At 41.4% G+C, this 21,114-nt stretch overlaps 1 protein-coding gene across 2 annotated transcripts; it reads right to left on the bottom strand.

Moving 5' to 3' along the window:
• Positions 1–689: 689 nt before the first annotated feature.
• Positions 690–14,925, bottom strand: RDH16 (retinol dehydrogenase 16). 2 transcript variants are annotated; one of them, XM_036759658.1, is made up of 5 exons: positions 14,821–14,925; positions 12,601–12,915; positions 3,572–3,830; positions 2,789–2,952; positions 690–1,818 (listed from the first exon to the last, which is right to left on the bottom strand). In XM_036759658.1, exons 2-5 carry the CDS (start codon positions 12,911–12,913, stop codon positions 1,586–1,588), a joined length of 969 nt encoding a protein of 322 aa, XP_036615553.1. In that variant the 5' UTR covers positions 12,914–12,915; positions 14,821–14,925; the 3' UTR covers positions 690–1,585. The 2 variants fall into 2 exon arrangements, with proteins under 2 accessions (XP_036615553.1, XP_036615554.1); XM_036759659.1 differs by lacking the exon at positions 14,821–14,925 and adding an exon at positions 13,758–13,944.
• Between the last annotated feature and the right edge of the window lie 6,189 nt (positions 14,926–21,114).

Genomic DNA, 21,114 nt, shown 5'->3' with positions numbered 1-21,114 from the left:
CCTGTGGCCTCGAGGCTGCATGTGGCCCTCTAGGTCCTCAAGTCAGGTCCTTTTACTGAACAAACCCTGTTCTTTGAAGTCTGGATTCAGTCAAAGGACTGCAGTGGAGGACCTAGAGGGCCACATGTGGCCTCAAGGCCGAAGGTTCCTCACCCCTGCTGTAGTCAGAGAGAGATCTACTAAAGGAGGCAGATGATTAGACTGTTCAAGGTCCTCCCTTAAGGCTCAAATCTCCAGGTAGTTGTCGAGGCCTGGGTCTGGTTAGGTGCTTGTGGTCTCTGCCAGGACTGAGGAAGGGCTGGAGCAGAAGTCCTGGAGGTGGGTGGACTGAATATCAATGAGCTCTCAAGCGCTGGGGAAGGTGTTAGGGTGAAGAGAGAATCACCATGTTCTTCGTGGTGGGGGTGGGGGTGGGGGGGGTGGGCCTGGGGCTAACTCCCATGAACAAATCCAGTCTGTCTGAGTTCAAGGTTATAGGGGTCCCTGAGCCGTGGGCTAAATAATACCAGTAAGTAAAATGCTTTGCAAACCTTAAAGGATAATATAAATTCTGTCATTTATGTCACAAAGGGTCACACACTACTGAAGAACAGCGAACAACAGCACGGGACGCTCAGATCTAGAATCTGATTGAGGTTTGGAGCTAGGGTGGTGGTGGCACAATCACACAGTCAGGGAAGTCCCAAAAAATCAGTCAATCATTCAACATTTATTAAGCACCTACTATGTGCACGGTACCACGCTAAGTTCAGAGATCTGGCTTCAGGGAGCGAGATGATTTGTTCCATTTTAGATAAGATGAATTGGAGATGCCAGTGGACCACCCCGGTGAATTGTAATGTGAGCAGTCGGTGGAGAGATCAGAGGTAGTCACCGAGGCCTATAAGTGAGCTGTGTAGAGATGACCACGGCCCCTCTGAGTGGGTGACGTCCTCGAGGGACAGAGTAGAGAGAGAGAAGGAAAAAGGGAAACCTCTTTCTTCAGGGGAAGGACCGGCAATGGCCGGTGGGCCATCCCATCCTGCTGGGCCAAGGCTTCTCTGGATGCCTGTGCTTATTCTCTGCGTACATCCATCTGCCTTCTCCTGCTCTGTGACTCCACCACAACCATTCTGCCTTATTTCACAATCATTTGTGTGCATGCCTTTTCTGTTCCACTAAGCTCCTCAGCGGATCAAGTGCTGGGCCTCGAGTCGTGAATACCTGAATTCAAATCCAGCCTCAGACATTTGTTAGTTGTGTGGTCCTGGGCAAATCACCTAACCTCAGCTTCATCATCTGTAAAATAGAGTTAATAATAAAATCTACCTCCCAGGGTTGTTGCAAGGATCAAATATGATAATGTTTGTATTTTACAAACCTTAGAGTGTTACTTCATTATTATTACTGAAGGTAGGAATGAGGTCTTACTCATCTTCAGATTCCCACCAGTACCTAGCACAGAACCTTGTACATACAGGTGCTCAATAAATGTTTATTGGATTTGATTTTCTCTAGGACCCCTTCTCTGCTCTATGTTCTCTGTCTCCACTACACACCAAATTCCTCACTATATAAACTGCCTTATCTCTTCCCTTATCATTGGCTACTCTTTCCCTCTCCCCATGGTATTACAAGGTTTGGGACAATTCCTCAAAAAAATGGCATCTGCTAGTCTAGTGGGCAAATAGGACATGGGAATATAAAACAGCTTGGCATCCCAGCCAGCTGAATAACGGGTACGTGGATGACAAGAGGTCAAGGCATGCTCCATGCAGTTGGTCACCAAGGAGAGGTCTGGTTGGCAGCGATCTTCCATATCACGAGTATTTTGGATAACTGCGGGAGCAGGGTGATGAAAGGGAGAAGGTTAACTCTGCTTGGACCATACTGCCCACCCCCCGGCACCCTCTCCCACTACGGTAGCAAAGTCCTAGTAGTTCTTTGTATTGGCATAGGTCATAGCTTGTTTGACTCTGTCCATCCCTTCCCACAGCCCAAGCTCAGAAATGAACCCCGCACCCCCCAGAGTCCAAGTGGGGGGGGGGTGGGAATCTGCAGCCTCAAGGCCATACGTGGCCCTTTAGGTCCTTGGGTGCGGCCCTTTGACTGAATCCAAACTTCACAGAACAAACCCCCTTAAAAGGATTTGTTCTGTAAAATAACCTCTAGGTCCCCAAGTGGGGCCTCTGTCTGCCACGGCGGCACCCACCTCCCAGGGCTGTTGTAAGGATGCAATGAGGTAATAGTGATAAAATACTTAGCACAGTACCTGGCACATGGTAAATGATATATAGACGTTAGCTATTCACTAGTGCCTTGCAGGGCCTGTTGTGAGGATCAAGTATTTGTAAAAACACAAAACTCCTTAGCACAGAGCTGGTAAATAGTAGTGCTGTAGACATGCTTATTCTCTTCTCCGCTCCCTGGCACAATAATCGCTTGTTGACTAACTGAGGCAGTTCTGATTGGTATACAAGAGAGGTCACAGGTCCTGTATTCTAATCCTAGCTCTGTCCATAACTAGTGGTGTGGCCTTGGGTGAGTTCCCTAATCTCTTAGGGCCTCAATTTCCCCATGTGTAAAATGGATGTGGTTAGATTCCAGTGTGTCTATGATGCCTCTGATATTCCTAATTTAGGTCCTCCTGTCTTATTTCTTCTGACTTCATCTGGTCCAGTTCTTTTAGACCCCGAGTACATGGGACTTATTGGCATGGAAGAGGGTAATCTCTGTTTCAGATCAGAGCTCTCTCTCTCTCCCACTTCTCCAAATAGACCAGGGGAGTTAATGAGAAGGTACAACTCACTGTCATCCAAGAACTTCTGGCCATAGACTCGCCTGACTTCAGGGTCCATTCGATCCCACAACTCATGGAAGCTCTGGCAAAAAACATCCTTGTTGGTGATGGTGGTCTTGAAGAAACCAGGCTCAATCATGGCAACCTTCACTCCAAAGGGGTAGAATTCCCTCCTATGGTACAGACAGAATTGGAGCATGCATTGAAAGGGCCTGGAAAAACAGGCTGGGAGTTGGACAATCAAGAAAGAGCCTTGGGATAGAATGGGAGGGGATGGATTGGAGCAGAAGTTAAGCGGCGATGTAACAGTAACGCCCTTGCCCTGCCCTGGACAGCACATGGATGCTTCAGGCTCTTGTGCGTACGTGATCTTTCTAGTTTCCTCCCCACAGCCCTTGGAGGCAGTATAAGGGGTATGTGAGCCTGGGAAAGTCACACCTCTCAGAGCCTCAAATGTATCATCTGTAAATGAGGGCCACAATCCCTGTAATGCCTGCCTTACACGGATGTTATGAGGAAAGTACTTTGAAAATGTTAAAGAGACGTAAAACTAGGATTATGAACATTATCATTATTTTTATGGAGACAAATAGGAAAAAGCAGCTGAAGGGTGACGAGGACAAAGGGGGTGGTAAGAGGGCTTGAGGTGGAAGCATAGAGGAGGAAACAATAAAGAAGTGTTCACTGTAACCTCAGCAGGCCGTATGGCTCAGCTAACACTGGCCTGGGAAGCGGTGAGAGTCTTCATGAATGTTACAAGTGGGAGAAGGGGCCCGAGGGTGGTCCCATTACCTGAGACTGTCAGAGAAAGCCTCCACACCATACTTAGAAATGCAGTAGCCACCACCAAATAAAGACAGCCGGCCCATGACGCTGGAGACGTTGACAATCCTGCCCTTGGCCTTCCTCACCAGGGACAGCAGACTCAGTGTCACCTCAATCAGTCCAATGAGGTCCACGTTGATCACTTTCAGGAAGTCCTCTTTGTTCAGCCACTCGTTGGGGGCAGAGGGCAAGGAGATGCCAGCATTATTCACAAGGCCCCAGAGCCCTGGGAGGAGTGAGAAGCTCTGAGTAGGGCTCTACTGAGGTTTTAGCAAATACAATCACTGTCTTGATTCAAATTCGATTCAGTTCACATTGGCATTTTTCTAGGTTTTTAGTGGGAGGAGAACATTCTCTTACCTTCTAGGAGCTTATATTCGAGGTGGGAAAGACAAAACTTGAAATCATAAGCCTGAAAGAACATTTGGGGATCATCATCTGTAACCTCATTTTACAGAAAAAGAAATTGAGACCCAGAGAAGTATAGAGACTTGTTCATGGTCATGTAACTGATTGGTTGCCTCTCCTTAAACATGCTTCCACACAAATTAGTTCTGAGGCGAGTACGTGGTAGTATGGAACGGGATCTACTCAGAAGTACTATGGAAATTTGGAAGCAAGAACAAAATCATGAAGGGGAGGGGTTAATTAGGGGAGACTTCCATAGAGAAGGTGAGTCCATTGAGGTCCTGATTGATAGTCAAATTTCATGTCAGAGAAGAATAGGGACAGCATGAGTGACCAAAAAACCCAAGTAGAACACGTCTGGGTTAGGGTTGAGGGAGAACACTAACCCCAGGGCTGAAGACATAAAATGTATGAGCTAAGTATGATTAGAATTGGTGAGCAAATTACTTTTACACATAAATCTGGCTTTTTACTTCCTAGGATGCCTCTAAACTCTCTTCTCTAGCCTGGTCAGGCCCTCCTAAACTTATCATACTTCATGATCAATATAGCTCCAGAGAAGAGATGAACTATATCTCCCTCCTCTCAGCAGAGAGGTGGTAAAGTAGGAATACAGAATGTCACCCATACTGTCTAACATGGTTATTATGTCAGCTACTTTTGCTTAATTTTTTTTGGTTGTTTTTGTTTTAAGGGAGGGTTCTCTACTGTGCTATAAGAAATGATGAACTCAATGATCTTAGAAAAACACGGAAAGACTTGCAAGAAATAATGAAGAGCAAAACGAGCAGAACCAAGAGAACACTGTATCCAGTAAGATTAATACTGTTTTAAGAACAACTTTGAGTGAATTAATTATTTTGACTGTTGTAAATACCCAAATTAACTATAAAGGACATATGAAGGAAGATGCTATCTGTGTCCAAAGAAAGAACCAATAAGTATATATAGAACAATTTTACATAGATATACCTATGTGTGTCTAATAGTAGACGTCTCTAAGGTGGGGAGGAGAGAAGAAAAAAGGAAATAAAAGAGATTTACATGACAATTTTGTTGTATATTTGAAAGGAATAGCAAGTTGTGCATAGGAGATTTGCAGTTTCATGTGCAATCATCTTTTGACTGTGCTTTGTTACAGAAATGCTTGCTTATTGCATAAATTAAAAATTAAGTTACTGTTGTTTGCTCTTCATTCTCGAAAGAGGACCATAACATCAGGAAGGTGATGCCATGACTGGCAAGTGAATCAGATTTAAGTGAGGGAGGGCTGTGCAAAGTCACTAGCCTTACTTTCTCATCCAGAGCCACCTGGGCTCAGTGGCAAGATCTAGATCAGAACGACTGGAGATGGCCCCTGATGAATAATGTGTCTTTCCCACAAAAAGGCTACATCAGGACTTGGAATGAGTTCAAGTTGTAGCTGTGTAGTTCTGACTTTTCTTAAATTTTTTTTAAAAGGAGGGTTCTATAGTTGGGGGTGCTATATTGGGAAATGACTGGTATTAAAAAAAGAAATTTCAATAAAACTTGTCTAGAATAAATACATAATTATTTAACAAAAAAGTGTTATATGGCTTTCTCTCTTCTGCCCCACACAGACAAGATCCTTTAAAGAGGACACAGCAGAAAGGCCATATGACAGTACAGAGAGTCCCAACTCAGAACTTAGATGAGTTGTCCCTATCCCATCTGTGACACTTTTTAACTATGTGACATTAGTTAGGTAAGTTACTTAACATCTCTAGGTCTCTTTTTCCTCTCTCTAATCTTCAACCTCTCCAGATTATGTTCAAACACATGCAAATCTCTTCCATCTTTTAAAAGACACACACACACACACACACACACACACACACACACACACACCAGACTAGACCTTACTTCAAGCTATCATCCTATATTTCTCCTTTTCTCATCCAAACTCCTAGAAAAAGATGTCTATACTCACTGACTCCACTTCTGCTCTCAATCACTACACAACTCTTTGCAAGTTTCTCTCCAAAGCTACCAGCAACCTCTAATTGCCAAATCCATAGGACTTTTCTCAGCCCTTATTCTGCTTGGCTTCTCTGTATACTGTTATACTGTATACTGTTAACCCAGCACCGTTGATTCCTCCCACTACACAGCTGCTCCTCTGGGGGTTTTAGTAACACTGTTTGTTTCCTTTGTTGATTCATCACCCATATCATTCTGATTGTGACCGTACCCCAAGGCTCTGTCTTGGGTTCTCCTCTCCTCTTTTCTTTCCTTCTCTCTTCTCTTTTCTCCCTCATCTCCTCCTCTTTCCTTCCCTCTTTTTAAAAATTCAAATGAAAGTATTAAGAAATAAATATTTCCCCAGTCTAAACTACTTCCAGATTCACTTGAAGGAAGGAAACTTTATCAGTAAGTAATCAAACTTCATCCTTTTTTATAGCACAATAGTATTCCATCACATTCACATGCTATAGCTTGTTCAGCCCTTCCCCATTTGGTGGGCAACCTTCAAAACACAATTCTTTGCTGTTTCTAGAAGAGTTGCTCTAAATATTTTTGTAAATTCTTAGTTTGTTTTGTTTAGGACTAATACCTCTCTCAATCTACCCTCCCTCCCCTTCTCCCTTTTCCCTCTTATTTCCCTGTTGAGTAAAATATATTTCTGTACCCAATTCTGTGTATCTCTCTCTCTCTCTCTCTCTCTCTCTCTCTCTCACACACACACACACACACACACACACACACACACACACCACAGATACAATGCTTAAATTTAGAATAATGACAAATTAATAAAAAATTGTTTCTGGCAGCTTTGTGCCTAAAACTCAGAGTATAGTATTAATATTTGGTAGATTGGATGTCCCAGAGCAATCTCAAACTCATTATCCCCACTTCTGGTGAAGGCACCATTGGTATTCCAATACCTGAGATAAGTTCCTTATCAACTTGGACTTTTCACTCTCCCTTCATTGCATTTATGCAACCTTTTTTCTTAAGGACCATGCCTTAAATCCAAATCACTCAGGCTCTCATTGATTGACCAACAATAGGTCCCAGGCCAAGCCCCACTTGGTCACTGTTTGGGCTGTGATTGACTCAGAGTGAATGTACATAGCAATTGTTTTAGGTTTTGCCCAGAAACACTGAGGGTCTTGCACTCCCAGATTGATTTTTTTAACTAGGTAAAAAAGGCCATTCTCTCCCTCATTTCTTACTAGCTTTAATCACTGAAGGGGCTTTGTCTCACTCAAACTGAGACCTGTTAAAGTCCTTAGCTTAAAAAGGCCAAGGTCGGGGGCGGAGCCAAGATGGCGGCTGGAAAGCAGGGACCAGCCTGAGCTCCCTGCCGAGCCCCTCCAAAAACCTATAAAAATGGCTCTGAACCAATTCTAGAACGGCAGAACCCACAGAACAGCAGAGGGAAGCAGGGCTCCAGCCCAGGACAGCCTGGATGGTCTGTGGGTGAGGTCTATCCCGCACGGAGCTGGGAGCTGGGAGCTGGGAACGGAGTGGAGCAGAGCCCAGCCTGAGCGGTGTGGACCAACAAGACGAGCAACCCGGGCAGAGCATGCCCTAGCGCCCTGATTCAGTGAGCTGCGGCAGTTACGAGACTTCTCAACCCACAAACACCAAAGACTGCTGAGAAGGTTAGTGGGAAAAGCTGCGGCAGTGGAAGGAGTTCGAGGTTCGGCTTCCAGGCCCGGGGGCAGCAGAGGTGGGGCAGCTACCGCTGCTGCTGCTTCCGGCTCCAGGCCCACCTGGTGGGAGGAATTAAGTGGCGGATCAGAGCAGGGGTGCACAGCCTGCCGAAGATCTGAGCCCAGTTCGGGTTGGGGGTCCTTGGGGAAGGAGCAGTGCTGGTGCGGCAGAGCTGGCACCTCCCCCCCAAACGTGGAACATAGAACTCTGTAATCTACAAGCAGTCATACCCCACTGAAAAACTCAAAGGTCAAGTTAGTTGGCTGGGATTATGGCCAGGCAGCGAAAACGCACCAAGATTCAGTCTCAGACTCTGCATTCTTTCTTTGCTGACAAAGAAGACCAAAACATACAGACAGAAGAAATTAATAAAGTCAAAGAGCCTACAACAGAAACCTCCAAGAAAAACATGAACTGGTCCCAGGCCATGGAAGAGCTCAAAAAGGATTTGGAAAAGCAAGTTAGAGAAGTAGAGGAAAAATTGGGAAGAGAAATGAGAAGGATGCGAGAAAACCATGAAAAACAAGTCAATGACTTGCTAAAGGAGACCCAAAAAATACTGAAAAATACACTGAAGAAAACAACACCTTAAAAAATAGATTAACTCAAATGGCAAAAGAGCTCCAAAAAGCCAATGAGGAGAAGAATGCCTTGAAAGGCAGAATTAGCCAAATGGAAAAGGAGGTCCAAAAGACCACTGAAGAAAATACTACTTTAAAAATTAGACTGGAGCAAGTGGAAGCTAGTGACTTTATGAGAAATCAGGATATTATAAAACAGAACCAAAGGAATGAAAAAATGGAAGACAATGTGAAATATCTCCTTGGAAAAACCACTGACCTGGAAAATAGATCCAGGAGAGATAATTTAAAAATTATTGGACTACCTGAGAGCCATGATCAGAAAAAGAGCCTAGATCTCATCTTTCAAGAAATTATGAAGGAGAACTGCCCTGATATTCTAGAGCCACGGGGCAAAATAGAAATTGAAAGAATCCATCGATTGCCTCCTCAAATAGATCCAAAAAAGAAATCTCCTAGGAATATTGTCGCCAAATTCACGAGCTCCCAGATCAAGGAGAAAATACTGCAAGCAGCCAGAAAGAAACAATTTGAGTATTGTGGAAACCCAATCAGAATAACCCAAGATCTGGCAGCTTCTACATTAAGAGATCGAAGGGCTTGGAATGCGATATTCCGGAGGTCAATGGAGCTAGGATTAAAACCTAGAATCACCTACCCAGCAAAACTGAGTATCATGCTCCAAGGCAAAATATGGATTTTCAATAAAATAGAGGACTTTCAAGCTTTCTCAGTGAAAAGACCAGAACTGAATAGAAAATTTGACTTTCAAACATAAGAATCAAGAGAAGCATGAAAAGGTAATCAAGAAACAGAAATTTCAAGGGACTTCCTAAAGTTGAACTGTTTTGTTTACATTCCTACATGGAAAGAGGACATGTATGATTCATGAGACCTCAGTATTAGGGTAGCTGAAGGGAATATGCATATATATTTATATATATATATATATGTTTATGTATATATATGTGAATGTGTATGTATGTATATATCTATGTGTATATATATGTGTGACACAGGGTGAGTTGAAGATGAAGGGAAGATATCTAAAAGAAATAAAATGAAATTAAGGGATGAGAGAGCATCATACTGAGAGAGGGAGATAGGGAGAGATAGAATGGGGTGGATTATCTCACATAAAGGTGGAAAGAGGAAGCAGTTCTGTGGGAGGAGGGGAGAGGGCAGGTGAGGGGGGAATGAGTGAACCTAGCTCTCATCAGATTTGGCCTGAGGAGGGAATACCATACATACTCAGTTGGGTATCTTACCCCACAGGAAAGAAGAGGGAGGAAGATAAAAAAAAATAAAAGGGGGGGGGATGATGGAGGGGAGGGCAGATGGGGGTGGAGGTAATCAAAAACAAACACTTTGGAAAGGGGACAGGGTCAAGGGAGAAAATTCAATAAAGCGGGATGGATTGGGAAGGAGCAAAATGTAGTTAGTCTTTCACAACATGAGTATTGTGGAAGGGTTATACATAATGATACACATGTGGCCTAGGTTGAATTGCTCGACTTCTTAGGGAGGGTGGGTGGGAAGGGAAGAGGGGAGAGAATTTGGAACTCAAAGGTTTAAAATCAGATGTTCAAAAACAAAAAAAAAGTTTTTGCATGCAATTAAAAAATAAGATACGTAGGCAATGGGGCGTAGAAATTTATCTTGCCCTACAAGAAAGGAAGGGAAAAGGGGATGAGAGGGGAGGGGGGTGATAGAGGGGAGGGCTGACTGGGGAACAAGGCAACCAGAATATACGCCATCTTGGAGTGGGGGGGGGAGGGTAGAAATGGGGAGAAAATTTGTAATTCAAACTGTTGTGAAAATCAATGCTGAAAACTAAATATGTCAAATAAATAAATTTAAATTAATAAAAAAAAACAGAAAAAAAAAAGGCCAAGGTCCCCCACTGTAGCCTGGACCACCTCCAGTTGTCCTGATTTATATCTTGCCACTGGACCCAGATGGTTCTAGAGGAGAAAGTGAGGCTGGTGACTCTGCACAGCCCTCCCTCACTTAAATCCAATTCACTTGCATGTCACAGCATCACCTCCCTGACATGATAGTCCTCTTCAAGAATGAGGACAAACAACAACACATGCGATAGTTACCGAATCTTGCCGTATCTGTCTCCACTACATTTCTCACCTCCAACTCCTTCTCTGTCTGTCTGTCTGTCTCTCTCTCTCTGTCTGTGTCTGTCTGTCTCTCTCTCTCTCTCTCTCTCTCTCTCTCTCTTTCTCTTTCTCTCTCTCCTTATACAGACACGGTCTTAGCTCAAGCCCTCATCTCACCCATACTATTACAACTGCCTCCTTAATGGTTTCCTTGCCTTGTCTCTCCCCACTGTAGTCCACACATAATCAAGGTACAAAAGTAGAAGTCTATACAAACAAGGAGAAATGTATTTGAACCTACCTCCCTCTTATCTGAACTAGTCAAAGAAGGGAAGAATACACATACACTCACAGAGTTGGGTATAGAAATACACTTCACTCAACAGGGAAATAACATAGAAATGGGAGAAGAAGAAAGGGGGAATTAGATGGAAGGTAGATTAAGAGAGAGATTAATCCTAAGCAAAACAAATTTTAAGGAATTGAAAAAAATATTTATAGCAGCTCTTTTTCTGAGACAGAAAAGAGCTGAATCTGAAGAGGAACACACCAATTGGGAAAGGGATAACAAGTAGTGGTATAAACATGTGATGGAATGCTATTGTGCTGTAAGAAATGATAAAATGAATGGTTTCAGATAAACATCGAAAGACTTACGTGAACTCAGGCACAGTGAAGTGGGCAGAACCAGGAGAACAAGTTTGTAACTGTGACAATATTATAATGACAAACAGCCTTGAAAGACTTGGAAACTCAGATCAGTTTAATGATCAAACATGATTCCAGAGAACTAATGATGAAACATGCTACCCATCTCTGAATAAAGAGATGAAGATTATTGTTATTGAGGTACAGTTAAAGGCTAACTGTTGGGAGACAGTAGTTGTGTTAACTCCCTTCCTTGACACCTCCTCCACCCCTCCCCATTCTGAGTTGGCTGAAAGGGAGGAGGCTGGGGTAGAGAAGCTCATTTCATTCATCCAGTAATTGATATGGAAGGGACAGTTTGCAGGGAGCAGGGGGATGACTGGGGAAAGGAGCTATTTAAAATCGGTCAGAGAAGGAATCCTTGAGGGAAATTTGTACATGTTTGTTTGCTTTACATATCTGTACATATTTGTTTTCTCTCCCACTAGATTGGAAGTTCCTTGAGGGTACATGTGACAGCAGAACAATTTTCTGCAGGAGTGAAGTATCAAAAGGACAAATCATAGTGTAAATGCAAGCTTCTAAGGTCTGGGTTCAAAAAAGAAACAGGCCCAAGCTAGGATTAAACAGTAGGCACTCAGGCATTTGCCAGATGGTAAATTTACTAAATTTACTAAAGATTTATTTACTAGTACTATTTACTAGTAAATTTGCTAAATTTACTAAAGATACTAAAATTTCTATCAGTTCAGGAACAGGCTTAATGTGATCTGGTTTTCTGTTTTTTGACTTGCTACCATTGCCCAAATTCAGGAATAACTTGAATTTCCTGTACTTTCCAATTTCTAGAAGTAAATAAATGCAGAAAGCAAAGTGAAAATTCAGAACATAATGGAAATCATCCCAGTTATCTGAATATATATGTATGCACATCTCTTGGATATGTTTCCTCTTTTCCTCTGCTACCACTTCTAGTTCAAAAACATCCTCTCTTACATGGACTATCAAAATAGCCTCAAAAGAAGTCTCCCTTCGATTTTTCCCTCCCTAAAGCAATGTGTTACTCCTCCGCTTAAAAATATTCAGTGGCTCCCCCACTGCCTACAAAATAATTATAAATGCTAATTCTGGCATTCAAGCTCCTATGCAGTTCTGGCCCCCACATTTCTACCTTGGGCACTCAACTTTTCTCCCTCACCTTGACTACTGAGAGTTCCCATTCATGTGCTCAACTCATAGAACTGCTCCCCCATCCATATCCGAAATGGACTCCCTTCCCCACGTCTGCCTGTTGAAATCTCTCTTTTTCTATGAATATTTATTTGCAGCCTCCTAAAAATTTCCCATCGAGATTTTGATTTCTCCTTTGAATTTACCTCATTGTCCTTCATATTATAAGTTATCTGAGTACATGTAATCTCCATATGAGATTGTAAAAGCTCATTAAAAGTAAAAACTGTCTTATTTTACTTAGTACAGTACTTTGCACATAGCAGGTGCTTTACAAATGCCAAGCTAAATTCCTCTCCAGAAACAAACTTGAATGAAGAAATCTGGATTATACCTTTATTTCCCACACGTTCCTTCACCCACTGGGCCGCTGCAGTGATGCTCTCAGTCTTGGTCACATCCAGGATCACTGTCTCTACCCTGTCTGAAGTCTCACGCCTCAGCTGCTCAGCCCCTTTCTCTGTCAGACAGGCCGCTAGCACTCTCAGGCCTCGAAGGTCCAGCTGCTTAGCCAGCAGGTTCCCAAATCCGGAGTCACAGCCGGTGATAAAAACATATTTGTCTCTAAGGTTACTCACCACCTGCCTCTCCTGGTACCAGCGAAAGAGATGGTAAATGCCAATGAGACAGACCAGGTAGAGCCACATGTCTATAAGACAGAAAGCAGGAGAGCCAGGAGAACATTATACACAACCACAGATATATGGATTCTTTAAGGACTAACCCTGACAGACTTTGCTCTTCTCAGCAACACGAGGTGCAAAGACAACTCCAAAGGACTCATGATGGAGAATGCTATCTACATCCAGAGAAAGAACTATGAAGTATGAATGCAGATTGAGGCACACTTCATGCTTGCCTTCCCCCCCCCTTTTTTTCCTCTCTTTTGTTTTTGGGTTGGTTTTTTTTTTGGTTCTGTTTCTTCTTTCTCATGATTCATTCCATCGGTCATAATTCTTCTCCACAACTTGACTAGTGTGTAAATTAATTCAATGCGACATTATACCTGGAAGTTATATGGGATTCCATGCCATCTTGGGGAGGGAGGGGGGAGGGAGGGAAGAAAATGTGGAACTCAAAATTATGTAGAACCGATGTTGTAAACTAAAAATTTAAAAAAATTAAAAAAATAAAAAGACAGAAAGCAGAACAGGATAGGGCAGAATCAGTGAAGGAGATGATTGTGTTCTTTGGCATGAGACACTAATGTTTCCATAAATGAGGCAGCTGGCTTGGTTGGTAATACCATATCAACATGTGACCCGATTTTCTCTTCTTTAACTTGGTACCACTACTCAAAGCCAAGCCTCTCAAATGCCACCCAGAGACTGCTCTTATAGAAAACTCCACCCTCCCGTCTGTTCACACACAGGAACCTCTGTTAACTAAAATCATTATTGGGAAAGAGTTGCCCCAGACCCACATCTCCCTGAAAATTCATTCCTACCACATAAGTTAACCTAAGCAGACTTTCTGCGCACATCTCCTTACTTGTTAGTTTGAAGTTTTCTTCAGGGAGGCGACTGTATTTCTTAGCTTTGAATCTCCAGCACTCTGCACTGTGGGGCTTGATAAATCTTTGTTAAACAGCAAATGAATTTTCAGCGGCAAGGCATAAATATCCTTTACCCAGATCCAGGGCAAAAAAAAGGAAAATGAACTGGTTGCCCTTTCTCCTTTGGACACGGTCTCCCTGTAGGCTGGTGTAACAGTGCCAAAAATCAGAGGGCCTTGATCTTCAACCATATCAGGTCATTGGCTTCCTTATGTATAAAATCAATACGCTGGTCTAAATGAATTCTTTTATTGTTGTTCTTGCGGAAGACTATATTTTCCTCTATCCTATGCCCCGCCCCCATTCTAAATGAATTCTGAGGTCCCTTCTCACTCTGACTAGGATCCTGTGATTCACTCCTTCCCAATTTAACTCAGTCCCCTTAAACTTTCCATAGAACCACCCCTCAACTTTAGGTAGGAATTCTCCCACTTTTAGTCCATCAAAACTTCCGGGAGAGGGGGAGGGAAAAGGGAAAAGGGAAAGAAGAAAAGGAGTGCGGAGGGCAACTTTCCCGGGTTCCTTCGAGAACAGGTTTTATTGAAGACGACACAGAGCTATGTGAAACGACCCCAGCTGCTGCTGTTACTGCTCCTACCAATTTTCTCATTCTCCTCTTATACTTGTTGAAATTCGGATAGAAACAGTCACTATTGTTGTTGATAAAAGAAGGCGGTACGGAATTAGCAATAAAAAAAAAAAAGCTTTAGTGCCCCTTCCTATTTCTTGCTGGGGCTGCAGAAGAGGCAGCATTTGTCGGGCGCAAGGGAGAGATAGGGGGAAGTTACTCAGTAGCAGGCTCTGCTTTGGCTAGCGATCCTCGCTCGGTTCTCTAGAGCCGTATACTGTGTGAAAGATGGATCGTAAGAGGGAAAAAGGCCTTTCTATTCCAGATCAAAGACCTAGGCTCGTCCCTCCCCAGGCTGGGGGATGACCAGGGCACAGAGGTGGGGATGAGGAACGGAAGAGACCCTGACAGCCCCAGGGAAGATACGTTACCTGACTTAAAGCGTCTTGGTCCAGTTCTGCAGTTGTCTGAACTTCAGGTCCTCCCGAAAGAGCTGAGGCCCCTCCTTTCTTCCTGGGGCAATTGCCTGATCTCTACCTTGAACTTTGGGGAAAAGTCGTGCAATAGTAACTGAATGATTGCGAAAGAGATTTCAGAGATTGGCGGGGAGGCGGAGGGGTTGGGAGGGGAGGGTGAGTAGTGAGTTCTGCATTGGAGAGAGACAGTAATTCCTGCTCAATGTCACATTTTGAGTTGGCTGAAGGGGAAGTAGCCTGGGGGTGCAACAGTTCATTTTTTTTAAGTGAAAAATGTCACATTTTATTTTTTCCAATTACATGAAATAACCAATTTTTAAAATTTTTATTATTTATTTTACAATCCTTTCTTTTTAAATGTTGAGTTTCAAATTCTTTTCTCCCTTCCGTTTCCTCTCCCGCCCACTGAGAAGCAAGCAATATGGTATCATTTATTCATATGAAATCATGCAAAATATATTTTCATTATTAGTCATATTGCAAAAAAAAAAGCAAGAAAATTGTACTTCAATTCGAACTCAGAGTTGATCAGTTCTGTCTCTGGAGGTGGATAGCATTTTTTTTTAATCATGAGTGCTGTTAAACCTGAAAGTTTGGTTGAAGGGGGCAAACAAACTAGGTGATAGAAAAATACGTGTTGTTTATTATTAGCCCTTAACGCATAGCTAAACTAGCTTACTTGTACGTGCAAGGAGCCAGAGCATTTAAGCTATGGCTTTCTGAACAAAGGAATGAGAAAACTTATATACATTATTTTTAGTGGACTCAACAAGCCTGTGTTACCTCACTTTTATGATCCCCATGTATGTTTAACCAGGATACAAGAAAAGGGTTTTCCTCAATGGAATAGATTTGTAAATACAGTAAGATAAGAGTGTTGACAAGGGTCAGTTGAAGTATATACCCGTAGAATATTAACTGAAGTAGTCTCGCATAATTAGGGTCTCATCCCTTAATGGTTAACAGGGAAAAGAATGTTCTTCGGTCCTCAGGATCTGGCTTTGTTGACAGAGAAAAGATAATATCTGAGCAAACTTGAGAGAACAAAGAAGTCCAGGTCCAGATGATCATTGATTCAGAAGCTGTCCCTTGATTGAAATTACAAAAATTATATAAAATGGTATAAAATGTTCCACAGTCCTTTGGAATGGCCTTGGATCATTGTAGTGATGGGAGTAGCCAAACCTTTCAGAGTTGATCATTATTACATAATGATCTGCTGGCTGTTTTCACTTCACTTTGCATAAGTTCACAATGGTCTTGCCATGTTTTTCTGAAACTGCTCCTCTCTTCAATTCCCAAAGCACAATAGTTCTCCATCACAATCATATGCCATAACTTGTTCAGTCTTTCCCCAGCTGATGAGCATCCTCTTGATTTCCAATTCTTTGCCACCACAAAAAGAGCTGCTATAAATACTTTGTATATATAGGTCCTTTTTCTTTGATCTTTTTGGGATATAGACCTCGTGGTGGTATTGTTGAGCCAGAAGGTCAAAGGTCATAGTTTTATAGCCCTTTGATCGTAGTTCCAAGTCGTTTCCCAGAAAGGTTAAACCAGTTCAAAACTCCACCAACAATTCATTAATGTATCTATTAGGTATGAGGGAGTATCCCAGAGTTGTTTTAATTTGCATTTCTCTAATCAATAGTGGTTTAGAGTATTTTTTCCATATGACTATATGTAGCTTTCATTTCTTCTTCTAAAAACTGCCTGTTCGTATCTTTTGACTATTTATCAATTGGAGAATGGCTCTTGGTTTTTATAAATTTGGCTCATTTCTACACTCAGTATGTATTTGAGAAATGAGGTCTTCATCAAAGAAACTTAACTGTAAATTTTTTTGATATTACTTCATTGTCTATGGTACCTTTTAGTAAAATGTAGTTTCCCTTTCAATAAGAATTTAATTAGGATTATCACTTTTAATTTGGTCTATTTTTGCTTTTTCTTCATCTGAGATCATTATTGCTATCCCTGGGTTTTGTTGTTGTTGTTGTTGTTCATCTAAAGCATATTAGATTCTGCTCTAGCCCATTATTTTAACTCTGTGTGTATATCTTTCTGTTTCAAGTATGTCTCCTGTAAACAACACATTGTTGGATTCTGGCTTCTAATCCATTCTGCCATCTGCTTCTATTTTATGAGTGAGATCATCCCATTCACATTCAGTTATGATTAATGTGTATTTCTCTTCATCCCATTTTCTTGTCTCTTCCTCTCTCTTTCTTTCTTTTTATCCTTCTTAAAAGTCTATTTTGCTTCTAACCACTCGATTCCCTTTATCATTTCTCCCTTTCTCTTATGACCTTCCCCTCCAATTTCCCTATTGGGTAAGCTACATTTCTATACCCATCTGAGTATGTATGTTATTACCTCTTTGAGTCAATTCCAATGAGTGAGGTTCAGGTATTGCCTGCCATTACCCTGCCCCCACTTCTCCTCCATTGTCAAAAGTTCTTCCTTGCATGCCTCTTTTATATGAGAAAAATTGCCCCATTTTACCTCTCCCTTCTCCCTTCTTCCAGTACCATCCCTCTCTCTCCCCCCATCATACTCATACCCAGGCCCACTGTCTATTTAAACCCTCTTTAACTGTCCTAATAATGGTAAAGTTCTTAGGAGTTACCTGTACCATTTTCCCATATATGAATGTAGGTTAACTTCCAGAAATTCTCATTAGGCTTGGGTTCAATTAGAATTTTTCTTTGGGGGCTTTTTTAAATAGCTGTTTTCACATTGTTGTGTCCTTCTGAGTTTATCTTGATCTTCCCTGCCACCATAGCAGCTTTTTTATGGTCAAATTCTTTTTTTTTAATTGTTGTTTGCTCATTTTGTCTCAGTCTATTTCTTGACTTTGACCTTATGTTAGTATTGGGCTCTGCTCACCTGGGAGTGGGGAGGTACTGTCCCAAACTTCAGGCTTTTTCATGCTGCTACTTTCAGAGCTAGTTCTGGGAGTCTGCAAGTTTTTGGAGCTTCCAAGGTGGTGTGATCCTGGGAGAGGTGTGGTCACTACTCTCCTTGTCTGCCCTCTGATCTTTACCAAGGAAGGGACCCTGGTCTGGAAGCTATACTCACTAGCACTCCTCTTTGCTTTGGCACTGTGACCGGAGCCCCTGCTCCCTTGTGACCAAACCTTAGTGCTATTTTCCACTCTGAAACTGTGACCCAGAACCATGTATGAGCAATTGAGTTGCCAGTCAGCACCAGCTGTACCCAGTGCCAGCAAAGGGTCCCCTATAAGATCTTTCTAAGCAGTTGTCCAACTTCCTTAGCATCTCTGGGCAGAGAGGTCCTGAAGCAGCAGCTGCTGCTGCTGCGGCTACTGTTACCACAGCTGCATGTGTGGGCTCCAGATAGACCTCCACTAGATCTCTACCCTATATTACAGATTTCTCCTGCTTACTTCTTAAGTTTTCTTAGGCTGGAAAAATATCTCACTTTGACTTTTTGTTGGCTCTGCCATTTCAAAATTTGATTTCAGACATTATTTTAAAGTTGTTTGGAGGAGAATGTTGGGAGAATTTGGCTGGGTGGCTGCCCCTAATCCATCTTGGCTCCACCTCCTAATGACAATTTTTAACATTCATTTTTTAAAATTTTGAGTTCCAAGTTCTCTCCCTCCCTCACTTCCCCCTCCTTGAGAGGGCAAACAATTTGATACAGATTATACATGTACAGTCATGCAAAGCACATTTCTATATTAGCGATGTTTAGAAACAGACCAAAAAAAAAACCCTGCAAAAAAAAGTCTAAAAAAAAGTATTCTTCAATATAGATTTAGATTCTAGTAGTTCTTTCTCTGAAAGTTGAAATTATTTTTCATCATAAGTCCTTTGTAATTGTCTTGGATCACTGTATTGCTGAGAATAACTAAGTTCAGAAGCTTATTTCTTTCACCCAGTATTGGATACAGAGGTGAAAGTTTGTTGGGGTATGGAATTGAGAAGGATTGAGGAAAGGAACTATAGAAAATGGAATTTTTTATCCTCTTCTTAAAGTCAGAATCTTATAGCACTTGAGAAGTACAATTCTGGGAAATCTGGAGATAGGCCACAAAGAGAGTATTCATAAATGTATACAAATGTATAAAATAATTTTTGAGCTGGAAGAAATCTTATAGATCAGTTCATTTATGCCTCACCCCTCCTTTCATTCACAGCATTTAAAAAAAAAGTTTTATGGATATTTTGGATTTTTTTCATTACCAGTATTTGTAAATTATTTCATGAGAAGGCCAGCATAACAAAGAAAAAAAATTATATGAACTCATTTGAAAGTACATGCAACACTTCATCTATAGCATCCTCTCCCCAACTCTCTATTTTAAGAAAAAAATGTTTTTAATTAACAGAACTCTATTTTCCCTTTCTCTCATTCCACCGGGAAAATAAAAAGAGGAAATAAAAACTAATTCATTGTAACAAATATGCACAATCAAGTAAAGCAAATTCCTTCACTGTATGTCTACAGAAATATATATGCCTGTACCCTGGTGTCAGGAAATGTTAGCATGTTTCCTTGGGCCTCTGGAATTATGGATGGTCACTGGATTCATCAGAGTTCTTTCAGCTTTCAAAGTTGTCTTATAGTGTTGTTACTGTATAAATTATTTTGATTCAGCTTATTTCATTCTTTATCAATTTATAAAAGTTTTTAAATTTGTTTGTTTTTGTAACATTGATGCTATAATAGAAATTGTTCTCCTGTGGGAAATAATAAGGGGAATTCTCTGAAAGCCCTTCTTTAATAGTGAAGGATCAGGAAGGAGCTCTCTCTAATCAGAAGGAGGGAGGGGTTCCAGGGGCAGAGGGTGCTGTGGAGATGAGATATGATAATGGTTGAATATTGTGGTAATTGATGTAATGGGATGTTACTACACCATAACAAACAATGAATTTAAACATAGTGTTTGGAGGTAAAAAGTTGTCCACTATAAGGGGCAGTATGTCTGGGTCTGAGCATCAGTTCTTAAGGAGAATAAAAGGTCTTTGAGTGCCAAGGGCAAAGCTAGAAGCTGAAACTGCCACAGCATATATCAAAAGATACCCTTAGTTAAATTACACTGAGATGCCATTATTCAGTTTCCCCATATTGGATTCAAAAGGAAAAGTTTCAGAGTTGTGCATCTATTTGCATGTGTTCTTCACAAACACTTTGGGAGATTATTAACCTTAACAAATATTCTCTGTCTCTCTGTCTCTGTATCTCTCAGAGATTTCAGAGTTCTGTTTCCCACCTTCAGTCTCTGTTTAGAAAAAAAAACTACCAAAAGTTATTTTATAGAGCTAAAAAAATAATAACAAAATTCATCTGGAAGAACAAAAGATCCAAGATATTAAGGGAATTAATGTAAAGAAACGATAGGGAAGGTGGCCTTGCCATACCAGATCTTAAATTGTATTATAAAGCAGTAATCATCAAAACTACTTGGTAATGCCTAAGAAATGGAGTGGTGGATCACTGGAATAGGTTAGGTACACAAGATTCAGTAGTCAATGACTATAGTAATCTACTACTTGATAAACCCAAAAACTCCAGCCTCTGGGATAAGAACTCACTATTTGACAAAAACTGCTGGGAAAACTGGAAAATAGTGTGGCAGAAATTAGGCATAGACCAACACCGTATACCAAAATAAAGTCCAAATGAGTACATGATTTAAATATGAAGACTGATACTATAAGCAAATTAGGAGAGCAAGGAATAGTTTACTTATCAGATTTATGGAGAACAGAGGAATCTGTGACCAAACAAGTCTTAGAGAACATTATGAAATGCAAAACAGATAACCTTGATTACATTACATTGAAAAGTGTTTGTACAAACAAAGTCAATGTAACCAAGATTAGGAGAGAAGCAGAAAACTGGGAAAGAATTTATCAGAGAAGGTATCTCTGATAAAGGCCTCATTTCTAAAACATACAGAGACCTGAGTCAAATTTATAAGAATACAAGTCATTCCCCAATTGATAAATGGTTAAAGGCTATGAAAAGGCAGTTTTCAGAGGAAGAAATTAAAGCTATCTATAGTCATATGAAAAAAATGCTCTAAATCACTACTAATTAGAGAAATGCAAATCAAAACAACTCTAAGGTATCACATCACACCCGTCAGATTGGCTAACATGACAAAACGGGAAAATTATAAATGCTGAAGAAGATGTGGGGAAATTGGAACACTAATGCATTGTTGGTAGAGTTGTGAACTGATCCAACCATTTTGGAGAGCAATTTGGAACTATG

This window comes from Trichosurus vulpecula, chromosome 5, assembly GCF_011100635.1.
Source record: "Trichosurus vulpecula isolate mTriVul1 chromosome 5, mTriVul1.pri, whole genome shotgun sequence".
Classification (NCBI taxonomy): domain Eukaryota; kingdom Metazoa; phylum Chordata; class Mammalia; order Diprotodontia; family Phalangeridae; genus Trichosurus; species Trichosurus vulpecula.
This window is presented reverse-complemented; position numbering and strand designations above follow the sequence as displayed.